The sequence below is a fragment of the Spodoptera frugiperda genome, chromosome 18 (assembly GCF_023101765.2).
Source record: "Spodoptera frugiperda isolate SF20-4 chromosome 18, AGI-APGP_CSIRO_Sfru_2.0, whole genome shotgun sequence".
NCBI classification, from domain to species: domain Eukaryota; kingdom Metazoa; phylum Arthropoda; class Insecta; order Lepidoptera; family Noctuidae; genus Spodoptera; species Spodoptera frugiperda.
This window is the reverse complement of record NC_064229.1, coordinates 10147148-10171332: the sequence shown is the minus strand read 5'-3', so window position 1 is coordinate 10171332 and position 24185 is coordinate 10147148. Positions and strand designations below refer to the sequence as shown.

Sequence of the window (24185 nt, the reverse complement as noted above, 5' to 3'; positions counted from 1 at the left end):
CAGAAACTAATGTCAAAATTCGATCTTATGCTTCAATTATGCAACTTCTAAGAAAAAGTTGAATATTACCTAGCTATAAAATCGATCCTTTATTAGTTTTTTCGTCTGGACTTATAACACAAATGGTGGAAAGTGGGTGTACATTGTACAGTGGCATTACGTGCCGTAATGTGCACTTCTGCCTCCTCCACGAATAAAAGGCACCACAACAAAATCATCGTGGGAAGAAGTTCCAAAAAGGTTTCAAAATACATTGGCTATTAATAAACAAAAAGATTTAAGTAATTAAGCCTATAGATTAATACATTATGCATTCAGGAGTGGAAATATGTAAAGGTAGCGGTTGATATTAAAACGTCAGTTTATTCGGCAACACGCTTACATTGCCAGTCAATAATTGGATGCTTGTCCATTATTTTAATTACTTCGACGGCAATACCTGGTGTGTTTGTATACTGAGCCTGGATTGATTGAGGGGGCTTATGAAGGATTTTTATCATCATCATAAACTATATTATCTGTCACAAGACGTCCACTGCTCACTTAACGTGCAATTTATTTCAGATTGGTACGTTAGAGTACGCTACGAAGACATAATAGCTAATCTGTGATACTATATGATCGTTTCCACTGACACTAAGCTATGGAGTTTCTTACTCGTTCTTCTCCATAGAAATCTACACTTTGGAATGAGCAAATAGCTTCACTAGATTACTGGCCGACAGACAGACATTCTTTATATTTCATTTGACGTTCAAAAATGCATTCCCAGTCTATTTGAAGTAAATAATTTTGTTTTGACTATTTAACTGTGCGAGGGTAGGGAGGCCTTTGCCCTGCAGTGGGACGACCATGGCTGAAAATAAATAAATTTAACTGTGCGAGGAAGATGCACAGGTCGAGTATGCGTAGCTCGAGTATGCAATGTAGTAGAGAAGCTATCCATAGCATGCATTCGTAGCAAGCATCTTTCCATATAAAAAATATAGCTTAAATGAGTCTGTTTCCACCAAAAACTAAAATACATCATAGAGTGAAGTACATTGAAATTTTTTGCGAAATAAATTGTATCACTCCGATTCGTGCAGAAGCTTAGCTTTCCTGTGTCGCCTTTCACTATTCTTATGAGGCGGGTTTTTCCATAACAATCCCTAGTTAAGGGCGCGCTCTTAATTTCCGGAGAGTATTGTTATAATCAGTTTTAATTAGTAAAACGGAAATTTTATTAATATTCTAAACTTGGTTTCTTTGTCAAATCTGTGATATTTGTGTTGAAATAGATTTAATTATTTAATTCTGTTTGGGTATGTGAGAGAAACGACCCTTATTAATCCTTTGAAGATTAATATTGTTAATGAATTTGTATTATTTTAAATACAAATTAACAAAAGGATTTAAAAGTAATATTTTTGTGTTATTTCAAATATATTTTAAGTTTAGGAGAGTCATGATTCGGCTCGACCGGAGTTATACCACGGCCTCACAGAAAACCGACGTGAAAGAACGCTTGCGTTGTATTTCGTTGTGTGAGTGACTTTACTGGAGACCCAATTACCCCCATTCTCAATCTTCCCAATCCCTTATTCCCCAACAACTCTAAAATTCCTAACATCGTAATGGCCCAACGCACTTGTAACGCTTCTAGTGTGGTGGCGATTGCTTACCATCAGGTGATCCGTCAGCTCGTTTACTGGCTTATAACACAAAAAATAAAATATTGTGTGTTAAGAGAAATCGTTTGTCAAGGTTTTATGTAAACTCTCACAAGGATTCTTACGTATTACAGGATTTATGTTTTATGTATAGACACTTAGGATTCTTACGTAGGTACTATAGGATTCAGGTTTTACGTACAAGCAAGAAAATAGATAGAAACAAGAACACACAACATTCTGAAATGTATAGATAAAATCTATAGATTTTTTATTTATCCAAGTATAGATTTCAGGATTTACGTTAAATTACAAAAATAATATTTATTTTAAACTTACAAAAAAACTAATCAACTCTCTTTATGCACTCACACATCACATATTTCTCCATCAATTGAAGAGTGTTATCAGTCACTTTGACAAACTATATACAACACAGATACAGATATAGAGTGTTTATTATTTTCATGGATCGTTTGAACACAAAGAACGTTTCTTTGTTTCCATTTTTTATTTTTTACAGTTGAAAAGTATCGTTCGTAAATGTTGATTTCTGTCGCTTGTGACTCAACAATTAATTGCCGTATTTTATTGACAGATCTTTTGTTGACTTTTGCTAAAAGATGAAGTGTTTTCTATAATATACATAATATTTTTCTATTAATTGGACAGGTCTAATGTTCTTCTAAAGTCTTTCGATAAAGAAGAATTGGTTTGTTTTTCATGTGGCGTAAAATATTACATAGGTATTAAGGACTTTCGGTAATGCATATTAATGACAATAACATAAGTAACATTTAACATAATAATATTACAAATGCGAAAGTTTGTGTGTACGTTTGTTACGCCATCACGTCAAAACGGCTGATGGAATCTGAACTGAGTTGATAGAGAAAATATGGTTAAAATATAATTCCACTTGACAGATCGGTAAAGTTTAACTCTAACAAAAAGAGGATTTATTAAAAATTCAAACTATTGGAATATTTATTCCAATACCGTAAAACATGGCAACTTTACCATATTTTGGAACAAAAATCGAAATATATTTTTAACCATAAGACGCATAGAAACCAAAACTATATATTTAGAATTGTAGTCTATCTGGCTCACTTTACCGTAATCGTCATTATATACAAACGCTTACTTTAGCCGTAGTAAAGAAAAAACAACATGGGTAAAGATACCAAATTTTTGGCAACTTTACCTACGCGCCGTATTCATCGTGTATTGCATATTAAAGAGTTGTTGAGGTACAGAGGGCTTCATCTAGGACCTCTTCGTATTATAATGCAAACAATATGAGGAAATCTATAAAGATAACGGCTACACAGACAGTAGGGAAAGTTGCCACGGGTTTCATCGTAATTTACATACAAATAATTTGTTACGCTCGGGGTTGTCAAAAAATGAGAATTATTTTTATGACATGTATATTTAAAAAAAAAATTATAAACCTTAAACCTAAAGTAAAAAAAGCATAAATATCTGACACAAATATTGTTCCCTTTTAAACTAAATTAAGTTCTAAAATTTTAAGTATTTATTTTTAAAATTGTAAAAAAAGGCTACAAAATAATGTTAATCTTTTGACTTTTTAATTTTTTGACTTCACTATCTCCATAGCTAATTTTAACATTACTTTCGTATACTTTTTATATTGTCTAACTCCGAGTTATCTGCGGTTTTGTTTCATGTGAGCCATTTTGGCTCTAAAACAAAAGGTATTATTAAATACATTATAACTTATCATCCAGGATATTCACTATTATGCTGGGAAATTTAGGTATTCGAAAATGGTTACATACACACAAACAAGAAAAAAACATTTATTGCCAACCCTAACTGTAGGTAAAGTTGCCACAAAGCAGGCCGTGGCAACTTTACCTAACCTGTGTCAACATTACCGAAGCGATTATTTATCAATAAATTAAAGAAAAAGCAATTGCTGACATTACAACAGTAATCCCAACTATATTATACATTCAAGATCAAAATTTCACTCACCAGTGACATATAATTAAGGCTCTGTGAGCACAATTTAGGAACTACTAACTTTTAGCACATTTTCACGCATACATTGTGACGGCCATTACTGGCATAATAGCAGTCTTGCGTCTACGCAAAATATAGTAAATATTTCCTTTTAATGTCTAAAAAATACTACTATTACAAAACAGAATTCTAGTGGGTAGATTTTTAGATAAATGAGTTTATACTGAATACCTATAGTATGGTAAAGTTGCCAAGGGTCCGGTAAAGTTGCCATAGTTTACCGGTAGTTTGAATGAGCGATGCGACTGAAAACTGACCGCTTTCAAATCCATCAGCCGACTAGTTATTTCAGGGTGGAAACGTTTTCGATACCACTGTACTACGTGGTCTGTGTAAACAATTTTTGTGTGCACATGAGTGCGGACACAAGTTTTAGTTTTTGAGTTTCAGGACAGATTTGTTTTATATGTTATGGGCTTTCTTTCGTAGTAATGTTATCTTATTATAGAATACATTAATAACCACGCCCTTTTTTCTCCTAGGTGTAGTATTTTATTTATTTTCATTGCCGTGATTTTCCCACTGCAGGGTAAAGACCATCCTACCCCTCCTTCCATTCCTCTCTGTGCAGAGTTTTCTGTGGCCAGTCCTTTTCATAGGTATCAAGTTCGTCCCTCCATCTCCTTCTTCGTCTGCCACTTCTGTTAGACGTTGAGTTTAGTATTAGATATTTTAATTCAATATAAGAATATTCACGATTCCCAATATAATTAAATCTAAAATCTCCATTAAAATATCAGTCACAGTCAGTTGCAGGAACGATCATTAAATTTTTAAAGTGACTTTAAATATTAATGAAGCTTTAAAGTGTTGCACAAAGAAGTATTTCTATCTCAATTTAATGTCGGATTAACTTTAATTAAAGAAACGCCAAATCGGGACTTTAGCCTATTTTTTACGTTGCACAAAACGTCATTAGCGCTAAAGGAGCATTAAATTGACAGTTTGGGGTTATAATTTTTAATACCTAGTCAAACATCCATTAAACTTGTTATTAAACTCTCAATTCTTTTGTAAATAGTGCTAGTAATATTTTTTTACTTTATTACAGTATTATTTATAATGTCCCTTTCAAGCCTATCATCTTTATTCGCTCCTTCCATGACGACGTCGTGTACCAGATAGGATAAATTTATTTGAAAAACATGACGGAGAAGAATTTCGTGTGAGATACAGGATTGCTAAAGCTTTACGCATTTGCGAGATACTCAATTTAGAAACTGAAACTCGAAGAAATAAAACTATTGATGGCCTCACATAGTTATTGATACTAGTGGTCGCCTAGTGGTCGAAATTCGACCATATATGATTTAATTTACAATACCACTTAACATACGTTCAAGGATAATTTTTATTTAAAAAGGATAATTTTTATTTAATAATTGCTATTCGTTTTTTAAAATTCAAATTAATATATTCCGGCGCATCATGAATAACCAAACCTCTTCATTATATTAACCTCCTTCAATGAGAAACCTCTTTTCATTTCTTTTTCTTTTAATATCATCGCAATGTCTGTCAATTTGACGTTTTGTCAAATACGATAGGGGAAGGTGGGGAAATTAGGAACACTTAACTTAAAAGGCAAAAAACAGTATTTTCTCTTAAAAAAGGAATCAACTTTTATTAAAACTTAAAAACATTATTTATCTGTCTGAAAAAATATTTTTTCATTTCATGACACATATCACACACGTAACTTTTGCTGGTCTCTCTGGAAGTGCATTGCACATGTGCCCAAAGCTTTATCGTGGTCATGTGAATCTGATATTTGAACTGGTGGTGTCTGGTTCAGTCTGGCAGCATCAACGTCTCGCCTCATCTAAAAAAATTGTATCGTAATAAAAATATAAAAACAAATTGTAAATATGAACGTTCCCAATTACCCGCCACCCACCGTTCCTAATTACCGGCAGTCGATAATTTGAATAAAAATGGTCGCGACCTTCGATAGCATTATTAGTGAATCCTATAACACGTAAAATTTTAAAACGGATTATCCATGAAATAAACTTACGAAATATGGTGTCATTGTACTCAAAAATATGACATTTGCATCTAATGTATGAAAACACAAAATTTATAACAAAAATGCAATAAAAACATTTTGACTCACCGTGTCAAGATGCGTGCATCCTCCAGCTCCCACTGTCGCTTGCGCACTTAGGGGCGGGGGAAGCATACCTCGAATAGCCGCGAGACGGGATACGGGGAGGGGAAGTGGGACTTATCAACGTGTTCCCAATTACCCGCCGTTCTCAATTACCCTACCTTCCCCTACTATGCATGGTAGTGTGTGTAATGTTTTATTTATTGATTTATTTATTTATTGATTATGAATGTACTTTATAAGCATTATTTATGAAAAATATTAGCGTTCTGCGCTTCTCCTACACATAAACTATAAGTGTACCAAATTTTATGCTCCTACGTCCGCGCAATTTTCGTCATATAGATGTTTGTGATTCTTCGCTAAAGGATCTACCGAAGATCAGCTTCCTGCCAAACATAGGCCTTCCTTAGGTATTTCCATATCATGCTCGGGGAATAGGTGTATTAATAGATGTATATACCTTGTTCTTTATAGAGACTGGGTAAATGCTAAAGAAGTTTTAACTATTAAGTAGTTATTTTTAAGAATAAATAAAACGACTTATCTTGTTTTAAATTAATTTATTTTATTATATATTTATTTTACTAAAATACCAAGCCACCGTCACATGGGGGTAATTCGTACTTCCTCTGTGGGTGCAATATTATACCATTCTTTGGTTAACTCTTTGCTTAAAAAGTTAGTAAAAGGGCGATGCATACTGCCTGAACCAGCCTGTGTTGCATCAGATACCATGGTTAATGAATAATACTGAAAATTCTTTCTACAAAAGGAAAACTCGAGACGAGTCCAATTCTCAATTAATCACAACAATAACAAACACCTGGAAGCTACATTAAATCTTCTCTCTTACAAACGCTGTTACGATACCAATGAAAGATAATTCAACACCACATTAAAGCAATTGATAATATTTTTATCGTAAAAAATTAGGATTTTTCCTAAATACAGAGATGACAGAAACGCTCATGATGACAATATTGACAACTAGGGCTGGTCAATGGTCATCTAGGATTTTATTCCCGCGAACCAAAAAGGTTGATACCTATTTTAAATCGGAACACATAATTGAATCGGTTCAGGGAATTAGAAGAAAATTAGATATTTATATGTATTCCACTATTAAGACACTACAAAATACATTTAATAGTAGCTAATTAAAATAACACATATACCTTATCTATTAAATATAGAGATATTTAATCAAATACAAAATATAGATATAGGTATTACGTAAAAAATGTGATTAGCTCTGGAAAAACTCATAACTAAGTCTTAGTTTACAAGTAACTAAGTAGTAACAAATGGTATTGTATTAATTTTTATAGTGTCCTTTAATTACATGAAATAAATCGAGTCACGATCGATAAATCGTTATTTTAAAAAATCGGTTTCTTTCGAAGCGGGATTCGCATCCTTCCATCCTTAATGACAATTTACATTCAATCAGTTCCACAGAGTATACAAATACTACGTAATCAGTTCATTCAAAATATGTGTTTTAAATTGCAACACTTTTTAATGTCGTCTTTAGTTAAAGTCCCATTAAAGGGACCCGCAACAGTTTTGTGCAACGTCTTTAAATTTAATGGAATATTAGCGATAATGACGGATTAACTAATGTCGATTTTAAAGACAGTTTTCTGCAACTGACTGATATAGTCTAGTAGTTCATTAATGTTATAAATAACATTAGTACAATGTAACATTATGCCCTTCTAATCTTCGAAGGAGTAGGCAGAGTGACACCCTTGTTTTTTTAAAAAGATTTTTATTTATAACTTTGGTTACATTCTCTACTTTACTGCTATGTACATTTTATACCCACAAGTGACGATTATCGTCGTAGACTTTTTACTACAGAAAAACAATTATATTATCACTAGTTCAAGTACTATTAGACACTAGATATACATATACATATACCTAAAATTCTACCTACCTCCTGCGGCCTGCGGACCCCAACAGTAAAGTTATTATGTAGACATAACTTACATAATCCTATGTATAACGAGCCTCCACGTCTTACAATAGTATGTAGTATATGTCTCCATATGTTATGTGCTTAGAACGTTTCCTACTCCATACAAAGCTATACTACGTCTTGGGTTACTCGTGACCCCTTACATAAACTCTACTTATATTTAACTTATTGTTACCACTGCTGACCAAAGGCCTCTTCTCACACGGAGAAGGTTTGAGCATTACTCGCCACGCTTGCTCAATGCGGGTTGGCAATTTCAAACATATGATTAGAAATTATAAGCGTAAGTTTCCTCTCGATGTTTTCTTTCACCGTTTGTCAGTGGTATCTAAATAATCTTAGAAAGTACATATAACTCGGAAAAAGTCACATTGGCACTTGCCGTTGGTACGTCTTCAATCTTTTCGTGCCACGATGAGAGTGTGCTTTTATTACGTGTTTTTTATTAAGTCTTAATTTGGGATACTAGTTTTAAATTCTAAGTTTGTTATAAGATTGTTTGAATTTTATGATTATGAAGGATTGTTCTTGTTTGGGAAATGTGAGGAATCTAATTATAATAATATTTGATGAATTTCCCATTGAATGGCAAATAGGTTCGTAAAGGAAACACACAAGAAATTAGGACATGATTTTAAAATTTTTGCTCTTCTATTTATTTCAGAGACTAAAACTTTCCTGTAATCTTTTGTATAATAAATTCATAATTTAGTACAATGTGTAATTATGTTTCAGATAACATATCGATTAATTTAGGCTTTAATAGGCGATTAAAATATCCCTTATTTAGGATAATTGCTGATAACGTTATGATAACCAGGCGAGATTATGTATTACATTAGGTATAGTATTATCACGCCAGTTAGTCACTAAAGGGGTAGGTAGCAATAATTTTAAGTGCCATATAATTGAACAGAAGTGAGTTTTAGTAGGTATATTGCTATAATATGCTGTATCTCTACCATGAGTTTGAAACAATAGTAATACTTGTCGATAGTCGCTAGAGATGACGTAAATTTTTTGTATGCCAAATTTTACAACGCCTCTACCGGTCACATGTGGAACACAAATTGTAGAGGTACTGAAATGGGAAAAATTTACTTGCATTTTCTTTTTGCTCTATAGGAAAAGTTTCAATGGGGAACGGGTGTATTTATGTTATCTATACCCGCTTTCACCTATGGTGTGTATTGTTATCAGTTCCATTGTGTTGTAAAGTGAGCTATTGCCAGCACCTGGCATGATACCAGATGCTGCGCTTTAACTCAATATTTATGTAACACAATAATATTATATCTTAACTAAACAATAAAAAGCTGTATTTACTGTTTATTAAAACAAATTTGAAAGTACAAAATCTTTGATCCGGAGCTGCGGACTACCTAGCGGGTTTGCCGGGGCTCCGGCTTGAAGGGCAGGAGTAGGAACGGGGTGGTTTTTAGTCAGTAAGAGTCTGACACTCCTCGCCTCGCTCATGGCGGGGGAAGTCATTGGATGATTTTCCCCCTTAAAAAAAACTACACTATCTTATCATTTCTTGTGACCATTTATATTCTTAACCCTAGAAAGATAATCATATTGTGTAGTACGGAAAAGATACTCATGCGTAAAATTTACGCATGTGTTTTATTTAGCTGTAGGTTGGTGTTTATTAATTTATTTTAATAAAATTGTATGTTATATATATTGACACATATATAAGAATAATTTAAACTGCAGATAATATATTTATAAATATTTTTTTAATAAAAAATAACCAAACTTATAAACTTCAGTCATAAATCAAATAAACTTTATAACATTTACTTTTTCTGCTATAAATTATTTTTAACCATGATAATCAGCCTTTTTTTCACATAATCAACAATAACAATATCTATACATATTATATGAACATAGAATTCTATAAAAATCAGTTACAAACAGTTTTGACACATTACAAGACGCATATGCCCTTCGCCTTATTTTAGAAGGGCAAAAAATACAGTAAATTCCCTTTTTTACTACAGGTTCTTCAGTATTTTCTTCAGTCTACTTCTAAGTCATCTATAAAAGCTTCTTTTGTGTCGCTCTGCACGTCATCTTCACTCTCATGGTCACCTACTTCACTATCGGTATCCTCACAGGGAAGCTCGTCGTCACTTTGCATGAGACTGGCCAGGATACGGTCTGCGTCCAAATTACTACTTCCCATTGTTGCACCAATATCTATAAAAGAAACTGTTAATGTTAGTAATGATATACAATTACAATAACATCAAAAAAATAAAAAAAATATTATACTAATCAAAATCATAAAAGTCACGTAAAAGATAATCATGCGTAATTTTAACGCATGGGGTCGTTATATCTTAAAATCGGTTATACTTACCTTACTGACAAGTGCGCCATATGGAAGCTCCCAGCGACGAATGAGATGTCCTAAAAGCACATCTATGGATTCCCACTATTAAGAAAGATAGAGCTATATTTCGCAAACGCATGCGTCATTTTTACGCAGACTATCTTTCTAGGGTTAACTTAGTATACGTATATGTCATACGTGTCATTACACCATTATATACTTACCTGGTGCATATTATATTTATATGTTTATGTAAATATTAATTAATTCTGTCCACTATGTATGTACACATTGGGGATCTTGATGTGTGTGCTTTAGTTGATAATATTTGCTTTAAAATATATTAACGTCCACGTATATACTATTTCACGTATGAGAACCATGCTTTGGCATGAATGGACCAGTTCGACTGGAGTGATACCACGGCCTCACAGAAAACCAGTGTTAAACAAGGCGTGTATTGTGTAAGTGAGGTTCCCAGAGGCCCAAAATTCCAAATAATTTGGAAAATTCCCAAAGAAAAATATACAGAAGGTACATTGACCTTTTCAACAACATACATATTATTGTATTGTGTTCTCCAGGCAGGTCATTGCCCTCTCCCTGATCACCTGAATCTGCTATAAAAACACTTCCGACTACGGACCTGTCAGGTGTAATGTGTGTTACAAAAAAGGTGTTCTGTTCTAGAACTCGGCGCAGGGACGGACTTTGAAATTGTTCTTTGAAGCAACTGAGTGCGTTCGCTGTGTAAATTTTTGGACATTGTGTGGTACGAATATTATTATTTTATTGGTACCTTAGTTTTCCTCACCGTCTGCCTCGTTGGTCAAGTGGTCGCAAGTGCGATTGCCGAACCAGGGGACTTGGGTTCGATTTCCGGGTCGGGCAAAGTATAGCTGGGCTTTTTTCGGTTTTTAGAAAAAAATTTCTCAGTAGTAGCACAGAATCGAATTGTACCCAGTATATGGCAATAGGCTTACCCCTATTACATGGGACTTATAACACAAATGGTAAAAACAGGATGTTACACAACATCGTACAGTGGCATTACGTAAAAGGCGTGACGTTGCGTTGCGTCTCCGTTACTTCTGAAAGACTGCTTACTAAGATAGCGTTACTTAAAAATCCCGATTCTCTCGAAACTATACTCAATATGCCTTCAGAAGGCATTATCTACTAGCTTTGTCTACATAAAAGAACGCCTATGTGAACTACACATACTCGCCTCTGCTTTGTCACACCATATTACTCGCCACTTAATTATTTACCAAGTCCAGCCCTGTTCTCACGTCGCCACCAATCTGAGTACCGACGCGATGCATAACGAAATGCAATATGTCTGCCGTCGACCTAATGGGGGAGCAATGCTGCGGATAAACAAATTTGCGGTCACACTGGCTCACCTCTACCGCGGATACTCTCGGTTACTCCGATAAATAGAGCTGTGAAACTGTCATGGCGGTTAGGGGTGTCAATTGAAGAGTTATTGACATGTGTTAGTGTTACATGTTTAATAGGATTGTTGGGTGTATAAAGAGTGGATGTGTATTATTGTTTATTTTGTTTTTAAATAGACGATAATTTTATAAGACAAACCCTTTTTTGCTTGAGGAAGCCCTTAGTCAAGCATTGGACATGCTCTGATAATATTAAGTGCACGGTTGGTGCGGTGGCTCAAGGGAATATAACTTCTACAGTGACTGAGCTACTCGGCTGCCGCGCAACTTGTAGCGGGTTCGATTCCCGCACGAAGTAATCTTTGTGTGAAATACAAATCGTTGTGTCGTTGAAAAAAACACTGTTGGAAAACTGACTTTTCAGTTCGACTTTTCGTGTCACGGAAATAGAATCCGATGCGGTCCGCACGGTAGCATATATATTCCATGTAAAACATTGTCATTCAGCTGTATCTGGTTAAGACTCAATGCTAAACTTAGAAAAGAGAAAGAAACCCTTCACAATTACTCGTAGCTTCCATTTTCTTAATATTTCACAAACACTTCCATACTTATTGTAAAGTACCAGTGCTCATTAGCCAGTCCTCTCTCTCTTTCACTCTCTAGATGATTGCCTATGTCTGTCCCTCTCTCCTGAGTTGACACAGTTGTCGGAGGCAGTTCCTGTTGTAATTGTCTCTTTATTTTTGTTTGAATATCGTCAGTGTAAGGGTTTGATGCGAGGTTAGGTTTGTTTTAATGTGGAATTGGTTATTTTTGTATTTGGCACTCTTTGGATTATTTTTTTGGTGTTGAGTACCTATGCATTTATTAGATGATTGGTTGCAAATTGGTTGTCATTACAGCTCATATTAGTAGTTTTTTTCGAGCTATATGTATTTTCTACGATTATTTGAACACCACTGACAAACGGTGAAGGAAATACGTCGCAAGGAAACCTGACCTTATAATTTCTAATTATAAATTTGAAATCGCCACCCCACTTTGAGCAAGGCCGGTGATTAATGCTCAAATATACTAGTTTTCGTTTGAGAAAAGGCATTTGGTCAGCAGCGGCCATCATAAGCTGTCGGTGTGTGATAGTTCGTATGGTCCAGATTTCCAAGTTAAAGTTTATTTGGATTTATCTTTTTATTGTTTCCCTCACATTATTCTCTATTTCATTGTCTGGACTTTAAAAGAGACTATGACCTCTGAGTTTGTGTCGGCATTTCTTCTCAGAGTAGTTCGATAGGAAATGCCGGCCTCGTCTAGCTATTTGAAATATTGACGTGTAAAAGTGTTATTTTATAACCTATTTACAGAAATAAATATCATTTATCATTTATCATTGAAGTAGGTAAGTTGGTATGGTTCTCCTGAGTTGCACGTAATAGGAAACAAACCCATTTCAGTACACTGGGGCAGTTCTTCTTTTAAGTGTTGCTTCTTCTAAGTCGGGATTGATAACGTCACAACCTAAAACCAGCTGTTGGTTTAGTGACCGACGAGACACATGTAGTATTGCATTTCTATTCACCACGGCAACCAAACAATGATCATAAATTATATATAATCTTGTACCTGACCAGACTCTATACGGGAAAAAATGTCTTCTACTAAACTTACACTAATCACAATATACATTCATTTATAAAAACAATAAACAGAACATAAATATATATTTGTATATAATAATATAAATTGCATGTAATGGGGTCCCGGGCCATTGTAAGCGACCCCGTCGGCATAGAAATTATTACCTTATTTATGAGTGCAATAAAGTCTATTTTGGATTCTTAGTTGATAGGTTGTTTTGTAAGAGATATGTTTTCAAAATTTACAATGTAGTTATACTTTCTAATAGTTCACTATCGTATACATAAATGCTTACAAAGGATTTGCAGGAAAAGTTTTTAAGTGAATTATTTTGTCATTTAAAATAACTAAACGGAGTCTAAATTTTGTCAATAATCTATAACTTCTAGGTTTTCATCTTTCACTTCAGACCAACAGCCTATTAGTGGTCACTACTGACCAAAGCTTCTTCTCGCATGAAGAAGGTTTTGAGCATTAATCACTACGCTTGCCCAATGCAGTTTGGTGATTTCAAACTTATTATAATCCCAAATCTTTTCGAACCCGCGCTCTCATGTTTAAGGAGCATCGAAAGCGTCTTAAACCACCGGGCCTCCACGATTTCCTCTTTAGAGAACAACAAACATGGTACATACTGAATAGTGACGTTTCTATTTTAATTTCGTCCATCTACGACTAATTCCTAGTAATTCCATAAAAGCCCTGACGTTAAAAATGACACCTAGCCACGACTGCTGCTAATGACATGAATTCTGTATGAGTTGTGCTTGAACATGTCACTATGCATACAACTGCCTCCCATGGGGGTCACTTATGTAAGTTTCATTTAAAAAACTAACCGCCTTTTATATGTCGTGCGATGTCAAGGTCGAAAAGCCTTAGGAATGTAGTAAAGATTACATAACAATTTAAAATATCTACATAGATATGTGTTGACACTTAAAAAGAAATGTCGGAATTACTCGTAATAGTAGTGTTATGAAAGTTAGAAATAAACCCTATTTTAATATGTTAACGGAAGAAAATTGTATTTCTACCAATTTTGTTATTTATTTTAGTCATTATGTTGTTAGTTTCAGTTTAGACTTAATTTCTAATAGACAAGCGATATTGAAAAAGTAGCCGAGCTCAATTTATTAATCACGAATCAATATTTCAACAACAAATGTACATATGTCAAAGAAAAATATTAACCAGAAAATAAATAATCTAATATGCGTAATTCAATTGTTACAGATCATTCAAAGATGGGAGCCCCAAGAGCCTGCCTAATTTTCATCACCATCCAACTGGTATCGCTGGCCTACGCGCAAGAAGTGTCCAAGCGCGTGCCCCAAGGCTTCCTCGGCATGCGCGGCAAGAAGTACTTCGAAGACGACGGCACCGAACAGTTCTACAAACGAAAACCTCAGTTCTTCGTCGGCGTGAAAGGGAAAAAGAGCCTTCAGGACATACTAGAGGTCCCTGAGGAGTATTACAACAAGCGAGCTCCCATGGGCTTCATGGGAATGAGAGGCAAGAAAGAAATGAAGTTCCCAGACTTCCAAAGCAATGAACTGTACCTCAAGAGAGATGGTTCCCTCATAGGCCAGATTGACTACTCGTCGAACGAGAGGCCCACCGTCTCGGACTTCCCTCTCCTCAACGAACTCCTCCTCCACTACATCTCGCAGGTCAATCGCCCCTCGGAGTCATCAGAATCTGAAGTCGACCAATCGACCAATGAGATCGAGAAACGAGCGGCGAACATGCACCAGTTCTACGGCGTGAGAGGAAAGAAATCCCTAAACAACCTGAGCTTCCGCGGCAAATTCATCGGCGTCAGGGGCAAGAAAGACATGAAAAACAGTGGCCCTCATGAAATTAAATTCCTCGTCGACCAAAACGGACCCCTGCCTAAGAGAAAGGCTCAGATGGGCTTTTTCGGAATGCGAGGCAAGAAGTGGGCTGAAGGTTAGTTTTTGTTTTCATTTTCAACGTTTCTTACATCAGTAAAGTTCACACGCTATATGTTAATTACTCATTACAAAAAGGTACAGCAGATGTCAAATTGAAGTTATTTTATTCGTGAGTCACTTCACACATTTTCTATTACCATAAAAAAAAAACTACTGCCCTGCTAAAATAATTGCTACGCAGTGTAGCAGTCGTAGCGTCTGCGTAGCGCTACGATGTTTCGTAGTAGTGTGCTGGCTACGTTACTTTTACAGACACGTAGTTCATTTGCCATCATTGACGCATTTGTAATTAATTTTTCAGGTATTAGGTCGGCTATATTGACTCGAAACCTTTCCAGAAGGTAGACACGCAAAGATTTGTATTAAATAAATGGTGTAAACTTTTGGTTTCTTCTTACTTTGTGTGGTAGGCAACAGTAAAGTACAAGTTGTCGAATAATATTATTATTTTCATAAACTAACAGTGTTTTATCGTGGGTATCTTCTTTTTAAGACTTCGTGACGTCACGGGTTACATTCCCGTACGTTATTCTTGGTGTGATCCACTAATTGTTGTTTTGTATATGAATGACAGAAGAAAAGGTACCAATGCAACCTTTTCCAAGTCATTCATCGTAGGTGCAGTACTTTCTAAGTTTATTTATATATTGTGAGGGAATATGGGCTTGTACCTAATTTCGATACATAAGTATGAAATCACTAAATCCTTCTTGACCAATCGTGGTGATCTGTGTTTTTTTTTTGTATATCTTTAGTTTACTATTATTTAGTTAGAAGAAAAAAATGGGGTTTCTGGTATCTTTTGTATTCTTCGCATTAATATTTCCATACGTTATTCCTGTTTATTAATATGGATGGGTTTTTGTATTTAGAGGAAATTATTTAAGTAGTTTTGTTGGGCAAACTGCCGAGCAAGGAGTTCAATTCCCGGACCGGACAAATGTCTTCGATATTTTCGGTTATTCGAAAATTTTCCAGTCTGGAATTGGGCCCGGTGTATGGCAATAATCTGACTTCTTATTATATTGGATTCATAGTGTATCTTGTTATAACATGTTAAAATCGGGGGTTATCATTATATATAGTATGGAGATCACTCATATGACTCAAATTAAATTACAAGAATTACTCTTTAACTACAACTACTTCGAAAACGGAAATTAAAAGCTAAGTAAATCAAATATTAAATTCTGTGTGAATAGCTCAATGTACCTTGACCACAGAAGAGCTGTAATGATGTATGTTCTTTAGAGTTGTTGCGCCTCGGTTGTTGCAATGCCGTATTTGTAAAGAGTGTTCAAATTAACTCAAAAAGGAAATGTACTTTTTGGCTAACTACTAGGTCTATTTCGTACATTATTCATATAGGTATTATTGTCAGCCAAGATGATAACAAATATGTGGTTTAAATTAAGTCATACGAGTTTTCTCCATACGGTACCTATGTGTATCTATGTCTAATTTATTCCTATTTTTTCTGTTACAGACAGTTCCGAGACAGAAATATCAAACTGAGTGTCTTCAAAGATTGATTACAAGACAAGTATTAAACATAAATTAATTAATAAATAAAAAATAATTAAAATGCTACCTATTTCTTGAGAAAGACTTACCTTTTCAACATATCCTATAAGTAAGTATTCTTGCCAATGAATGACGAGGCTTATTTTAGCGTTGTTTTCACTGTTTGTTATATAAGAAATTCTAGTCAGTAAATATCTATTAAATTACTAATTATATACATTATAACATAACATGTAATATTTAACTGTTTATATTTATTCTTTAAATTTGTTTAAAATGTATTTCAACGGCAGAATTGTTGTGAATTTATATATTTATATTTTGTATTAAGTTGACGATCAAGCCGATTTTGTGTCCTTTATTTAGTTTAAATATATTTTTAATAGATTTCTTTCAAATAGTCAATACACATACATTGTGTATTATTTGTATTTATTTAGACACGACTTATTGTAGTACAGTACATTAAAGTACATAAATAATGGCCTAACTTATTATAATTGTTTTAAATATTCCTTTATATTTTGCTAATCAATGTCTACTTTCAATATCAAAATTTCCAAGACTTCTATTGTTGAAATATATTTTATTTTATATAGATTAACTAAATTCTATGTTGATTAAAATATTGTACCTCTAAATAAAAATGAATAAATATAATGTAATATGCATTCTTATATTTCTGAATACTTATATATTTCCTAATAATTGTTAAACAAAAATTAAAGTTAAAATAAACAGTAGATAGCTCATGGCGAGTATTTTCAATTATAAATAAAAAATAATAATTAATATGTAGATTGGATTCGTAATAGTTAATGAAAATACTATAAAAATGTTCATTGAAATATATATTTTTTTGTTTTAAATTCTCTACATTTGTTTTAAGTTTTACAATATATAATATAAATTGTTTTATAAATCAATTTTATTTTATTGATTATCATATGTTTTATTTAAACGATCAATTAATTGAATTTATATTTTATTTGAAAATATGTTATGTTGACATTTTCTTTTCTTATATTTTTGTCTTAATTTTTATTCATCATTTGTTTATTACTTCATAAACTAAGTTATATATTTAAAATTATATATTTTTAAACGCCTATGAATAATTGTTTGTTACAACAATTACGTAGTTACTTTAGCGTTTGTAACTGTTGTTTTATTGAAATTACAAAATGTTTTGTATAAATTATTGAATTATGTAAAACTATCTTCACATTTTGTAAGGGCTGGCAAAATGTAAACTGTATTATAACAATAGTGAAATTAATATACGCAGTTGTCAATTTTAATGTTGCTTCATTTTACCCCTTGACCCCTTTATATAGCGCGCATCTTTCCAAAAAACAGTTTAGCTGAATCAGTTTTCACCAGTGCTAAACTGTGTACCAATGAATATGATTAGTGGAAGCCAAACGCATCCACATCAACGTCTGTTGGACGTTGACAATACACAACAAGTAAGAGTAAGCTCTTAGTAAGTACAGTCCACATCTAAATGCATTGTAAAGTTATTTTCCGTAGATTGTTGTATCTATGTTTGGTTGCAAATCCTATAGGTCAATAAGACCTATTTTGACCATTGACTATAACCATTGTTTTTTGTTATTTGAAAACAAATCACTATCAGGAACAGCCGTTATCCCAAGTTCGGTGCTTAATATTTAACTAAAAGCCCACGATCATTTTTCTTGCTGTGGTCATTGTCAAAGTATAGGCTATAATAGCCTATATCTTCGAATCTTGCTTTTTATAAATAAGTAGGTAGTTAACGTCTTTTTTGGGGGGAGAATTTCTTTAAATTAGTCGTAACGCCCTGGGTGAGGCGAGGGAGGCCCCTATTACAATTCTCAAGGATTAGGTGATATAGTTCTGAACACATCTGGTCTTAAAAGTCTTGTAACATAAAATGTTGAGGTCCTAGGACTTAAATAAAAATATAACCTCACAAATGTTATTCCTCGTAAAAATATAACTTAGTAATCGTAGCCACAGGCGCTTTTATTCTAAGTAGACATTACAACCAATCCATCGGGTCCACCTTCTCATCTGGAAGTCCTGTGTTCAGCTAACATTTTGTAAACAATACAAGAAAATATTACGACATAGATTTCATAGAACCCAGGGATAAGAAAAGCAATAAAACACAAAACATAACTTCTTTGTATTTATTTTTCGTATTAAAATTGTTTCATTTAATAAATCCATGATGTTTATAAACGTAATACAGTAGTTACATAACGCATAAAGCCTTGCCCATCTATCTATGATAACAAACATTGCCATCAACGACTACTAACCGTACCGATGAATGGACCTTACACACACACGTACAACATACACACGCACACACGCATACATGCGCGAGTGCAGTGTGACAGGCCGCCATACTTGATTCACTAAAATTACGTAAACCTACAACCAACAATTTATTTTGAATTTGAAAATAATTTAACAGCACAATCTCTTCAATAATTACATAATATGTTTTCGACTAGCTTATTTTGGTATTCTTGTCGCGTTCACTGTACCTGTAGTGTGTATTATTATTATACGCAACTTGGGGCGTTCGTCAACTCATTTAAACTTATAATTATAACATTCAGACTATGTATGGAACATGAGGGTCGACTTGGTAGCGAGGGCGACCTGTCACACTGGTTAATTTAATAAAATATTACAAATTATACATTGGAAGTACTTGAAAACACATCGTACAAGATACCTACTAAATAATACGACAGTTGAACGTTTTAAAGTTTCAATTTCATTGATAACAAGTTGGCAAGATTATATATCTATGAATGTGTTCTACACTGCCAAATTATTTAGTATGTAAAAACAAATGTTCATTCAAGCACTTCCTAGAACAGTTTGCCCGCCGTAAGACACCATCGAATGTACTAAGTTTATCTGAAAATAGACGCAAATCATTTCAGAACAAATCAGCATAAATACGAACTCCAAACGACGAGCGGCACTGTCCCAAACACATTTGTATAATAATATTAAGGCCGTGAGACATCTACATGATTTCTTTATATAATTTGAACGATTAAAAGTGGTTGTATAAGCAAAATAAAACACAAATCGTACAAATGTTACCTACAAGCAAAAATCGTATGATAAATTTGTTAAATTTGACATTTACGACAGCTGTCAGACAGGTGTCAATGTCAAAGTGACAGATGTGTGACAGGTGTTGTGAATGTACCTCTGTGGTGTGTTGAGTACACTGGGATATATATCTCGCATACACAAACGACATACAATGTGGGGGTAATCACTTTCATAAGGAAAGGGTAATTTTACCCTAAAACAAGATTACCCCTTCAACATTATCAATAACTAACCTTTATCTAACTTCGCTAAACACACAAAACAATGTATTCAACACAAAACAGAGGTTGAATTGGAAAAAACTACTATTAATATTATGTGAAAGAAAATATTATGGAATAATATACAGTTAGAGGGAGCGAGCTCCCGGGTCAACCAGTCCTAGTTACATTTTCATAGAAAACTCATTAAAAAAAAAAACAGGGAAAGAACTGAAACGCTAATAGTTTAAAAATCTTAACACATTAATAATAGACAGCAACACTTTTTATATGAAAACATAACTATAACTTTAGACATAATAATTAATTTATACAATAACTATTAAACTGTTAGAATCTTAGTTCAGTTGAAAAATAATATTAATGCAACCCATTGTAACCTCGTTTATCAACCGAAACGGCATCAAATAACTAGTTATTTTTATTATAACATCGTTTAAAAAGCCGAATAACATTGAATGCTATCTATCTATCATACAAAAATTTGTATAATTATATAACTTGTTAAATAACTTAAATTACATTACCGTAACTTCATTAAGCATTACTCCATCGACTCCAAATATATATACTGTATCTTATTATTGTTTTTCTATAATATTTATTTAGGAAAACAAATTATAGCGTCGTAATTCAGTTTAGACATTATCTATCCGTATTCAAGTGTCTATGTGCGTGTAACTTGCAAGCTTCAATTTCCCCTTTTTATTAAGGAAACTATACACTTTTTTATTTATTTAGGTAAATAATTCTTTATTATATTATAATTATATTATTGAATACGGAGACATGTCTGTAAGCAAACTTAAAGTTTGTTGTATTTTGCAGTTGGTATCGCAAATACGGCTTTTTGAGCCTTGTGTATTTTCTAGTATTTATTTTAAACCAACCGTTTGGTTTGGTTCTGTCTTCGTTATGAAAATGCAGCCAATCGTTGTTAAGGCTTATAGATAATGATGTATAGTTAGTTATTTCGTATTTAAATTTATTAGTAAGAGCTATTACCGCTCAATTACTTGTCTTTTAATAAAAATTGATGACGTAAACTCCCGTTAAATGCTCGAATTCATTCGTTATTAGTTAATATTTGTTATTATTTTCCTTCCAATCCATTCTTTAGACATTTCCTTCATTATTTGCCAGCGCTTGCCTAATTTCACAATTACTACTAGTACATAAGCAAATTCAAAATTATATAAGTTTTTAAATTATATTACAAAATTAAAAATAGAACTTATTTCGAACGTATCACACAACACCAATGACGAGACGGAATTTCGAATAAAGAACGCCAAGAAAAAAAAAACAAACCCGTCTAAAAAGGTTGTAGTTTTTTTAATATACTGTTTACTTACTACCATTTAGCATTGAATAAATATTATGCTCGTTCTGTATTACAAAATATATTCTGTATCTACGATTTCTACTCAAACCACTCAAAAACTTAGACGCATGCTATTCTAACCTTTGTCTCTTAAGACATAAGATTGCTTTCCAAAATTGTGGTTTGAGTGTGAAAATTATAGTAATAGAAAACAAAAATCTAGCGGCCTGGCATTTAATTTCATTTAAAAATCACACATTGTTTTGATTATTTAATCTTAATACTAAGTATTGGTTGTCTAAACAATATATTATTGCAATCGATTCGACTACAAGTTTTATATTTAAGAACAATGTGTATGGGAAGATATTTCGACCAGAAAATCTCGACAACAAACGGCTGTTATATCGAAAAGTTCTATTAAACGATTTTCAACTTTATCAGAAAAGGTTTATGGTTGAAAATGTATCAAAGAAAATCACGATTTAACGACCGAATTTTGTATGAGTCATGAATATTACAGATTATTTTAGTTTTACAAGTAAAACTATTATAGCTAATCATAGTTTTGAAATATAGCAGAAGCGAAAACTACTACACAAAAAAATATTTCATTATCATTTTATTGCATGTAATTTTTAATCTTATTTCATTCATCATAAGACAGAATTTCCTTTAAAACCATTTGTAACGAATCAAAATTAAACAAAAGTTTGTGTTTACCAGTATATAATAGTAATAAATAGGTGTACAATTTTAAACCTTACTTCATTGAACATAAGTCAGAATTTTCTTTATCTCGCTTCTACAACTTTCAAAACTTGATTGTACACGAATAATTAAATAAGCTTATATTTTGACTTCAGCAGTAAACAAGTAAAACCGGGATGATTGCGATAACTTATAATAAATGCATTAATTTATGATATAATAATATAATTTAGTGCCTTCCTCTATATCTGTCACTCTGTGAAAATAAATAAATAGCATTTTTTTCTTTTTTTACTTAAACACAACTTTAGTTTTATAGAATCTTCTATCTTGCTCACTCTAATAGCTAATTACCTAAGAGTGAATGAGACAAAGCATTCTATAGATAAAATAGGTTTTATAGTTCGTTTTGTGTATCTATTTATTACCTAACACTGGACAATAAAAACTGGTTTTATATAAAAAAATCCTACATTAAAATGTGACGGATTCATTACATAAGATTTAAACGGACTGCAATTAACGCAATCTTACACTATTTAAAAGAAACTGCAAAAAATTGCAATGTGTAGATGGAGCCACTAGCGAAAATGGTCACGTCAGTCTTACGTCACTGTCAAAATTGATACGAACTGACAGACAAACGGACATATTCACCATATTTTAAATCTACAAACCAAGTTGTGTTTAAGTAATTAATAGCCGTTTTCACCATCTATCTTTAAGTAACCCCTAAGGTAAGATAGGTGACACTTAGTAACATTTTGGTTTACACCAACCTATAAGTGACACCTAACAGTTAGGGGTTAGTTTAGATACTCCCTCACTAAGTAACACTTACTTAAGTAGTGAAAACGGCCATAAGATTTGTATCTAGTTAAAGAAAGCATTTTAAATAGAAATAAATAGTTTCAGTAAATATTTTAGTTTATAGTATTTAGTTATAGCTAGAGTGACAGACATACATATCTTACCACGTTTTCACGCATACATATTGGCTTGAAGAGATCGCCCTTTCCACTGGTCTTTACCCTAGTAACCCTTTGATGTAGGGTAAAAGTGTTACCCTTGTGAAAAATGTAGTTTCGAGGTAGCTCGACTAGTTTCGGACTCGAACGGAGCCGTTGTTGGTTGTATTTTTTTATTTTACCTTTAAAATTTTGTAATGAAAATCCTATTATTTTAAAAGATATTTCTATAGAATATCCGTACGTATAAATGCTAAGGCAGTTGGACTATTTCAGCTAGCGTCTACTAAACCGGTCACTTTGTCTAGTTCAATAATTTGTTACTATTACATTTCTATCTAAAAACGTTAACTAGCACCAACGATGAATAACAAAAAAACAATTTATTTGAGAAGTTTTTGAGATAGAGTAATAATGTGTGAACAAAATATCAAAGCACCGTGACACACAAACAAATGGGACAAGCTTGTGCTGCCCTCTGTAATCTTATCCGTGTATTATTCGACCACCAAGTAGCATGAAAAAGATATTTAAACCTCTTGTGTATATATTCTTTGGAATACCTTGGCAGTCAGAATCCCGGTCAATAAAAATACCTACCTACCGTCACTATGAATAATAGCATGCCACTATCACAACCCACGACTATCAGCCAATATATACGCAATGAAAACCGACTGCATTCAATAACCAACCTTAGTTAGAGACGATTAGATCGCATTCTGCAGCGTCAGGGGGTGGTTGTGGGCGGCCCCGTGACCGTTGTGCGTGGTGAAGTCCTCGTCCAATAACTTGGGCACGTCCGACATCTTTTGGCTCTCACTAGACAAGCGTTCTGTCTGGATGAAGTTGGCCGATATGTGGCCAATGTTGGCCTGCACGTTGCCGTTGTTGGCCTCCATTGGCGTGTTGGCTATTGGCGCGTTATCGTTGGTCGGGAGTTTGATTGCCGTCGTCTGCTCTGTGGTTTTGTCCTCAGTCTGGAATATGTTAAGATTAAGTTAGTATTATTTTCTTGAATATTGTTTTTTAGTTGAATTGTTCTTTATTGTACGATTTTGGAAATTATAGTTTATATTATGGCAAGTTTATCAAAAGTTTCATCCCGTAAAGATGTTTGACGTTCAAAGGTGCCTTCCCGGTCTATTTGAAATAAATAATTTT

The 24185-nt window shown here is 33.4% G+C and overlaps 2 protein-coding genes across 14 annotated transcripts in view; one reads left to right on the top strand and one right to left on the bottom strand.

Moving 5' to 3' along the window:
- Positions 1-17001, top strand: part of LOC118278153 (tachykinins) — an 83762-nt gene extending 66761 nt beyond the window's left edge. Inside the window, exons 2-3 of one of the 2 annotated variants that reach the window (XM_050700256.1) lie at positions 14423-15139; positions 16631-17001. In XM_050700256.1, the coding sequence (XP_050556213.1) occupies positions 14434-15139; positions 16631-16659 (735 nt within the window). In that variant the 5' untranslated portion in view covers positions 14423-14433 and the 3' untranslated portion in view covers positions 16660-17001. The remainder of the gene's footprint in view (positions 1-14422; positions 15140-16630) is intronic. The other variant, XM_035597241.2, reaches the window with a different exon arrangement.
- Positions 17002-18831: 1830 nt separating this feature from the next.
- The window catches only part of LOC118278271 (MAP7 domain-containing protein 1), a 72170-nt gene continuing 66816 nt past the window's right edge, over positions 18832-24185 (bottom strand). For all 12 annotated transcript variants that reach the window (XM_035597486.2, XM_035597484.2, XM_035597478.2 and 9 more), the window contains one exon: positions 18832-24001. In XM_035597486.2, the coding sequence (XP_035453379.2) occupies positions 23732-24001 (270 nt within the window). In that variant the 3' untranslated portion in view covers positions 18832-23731. The remainder of the gene's footprint in view (positions 24002-24185) is intronic.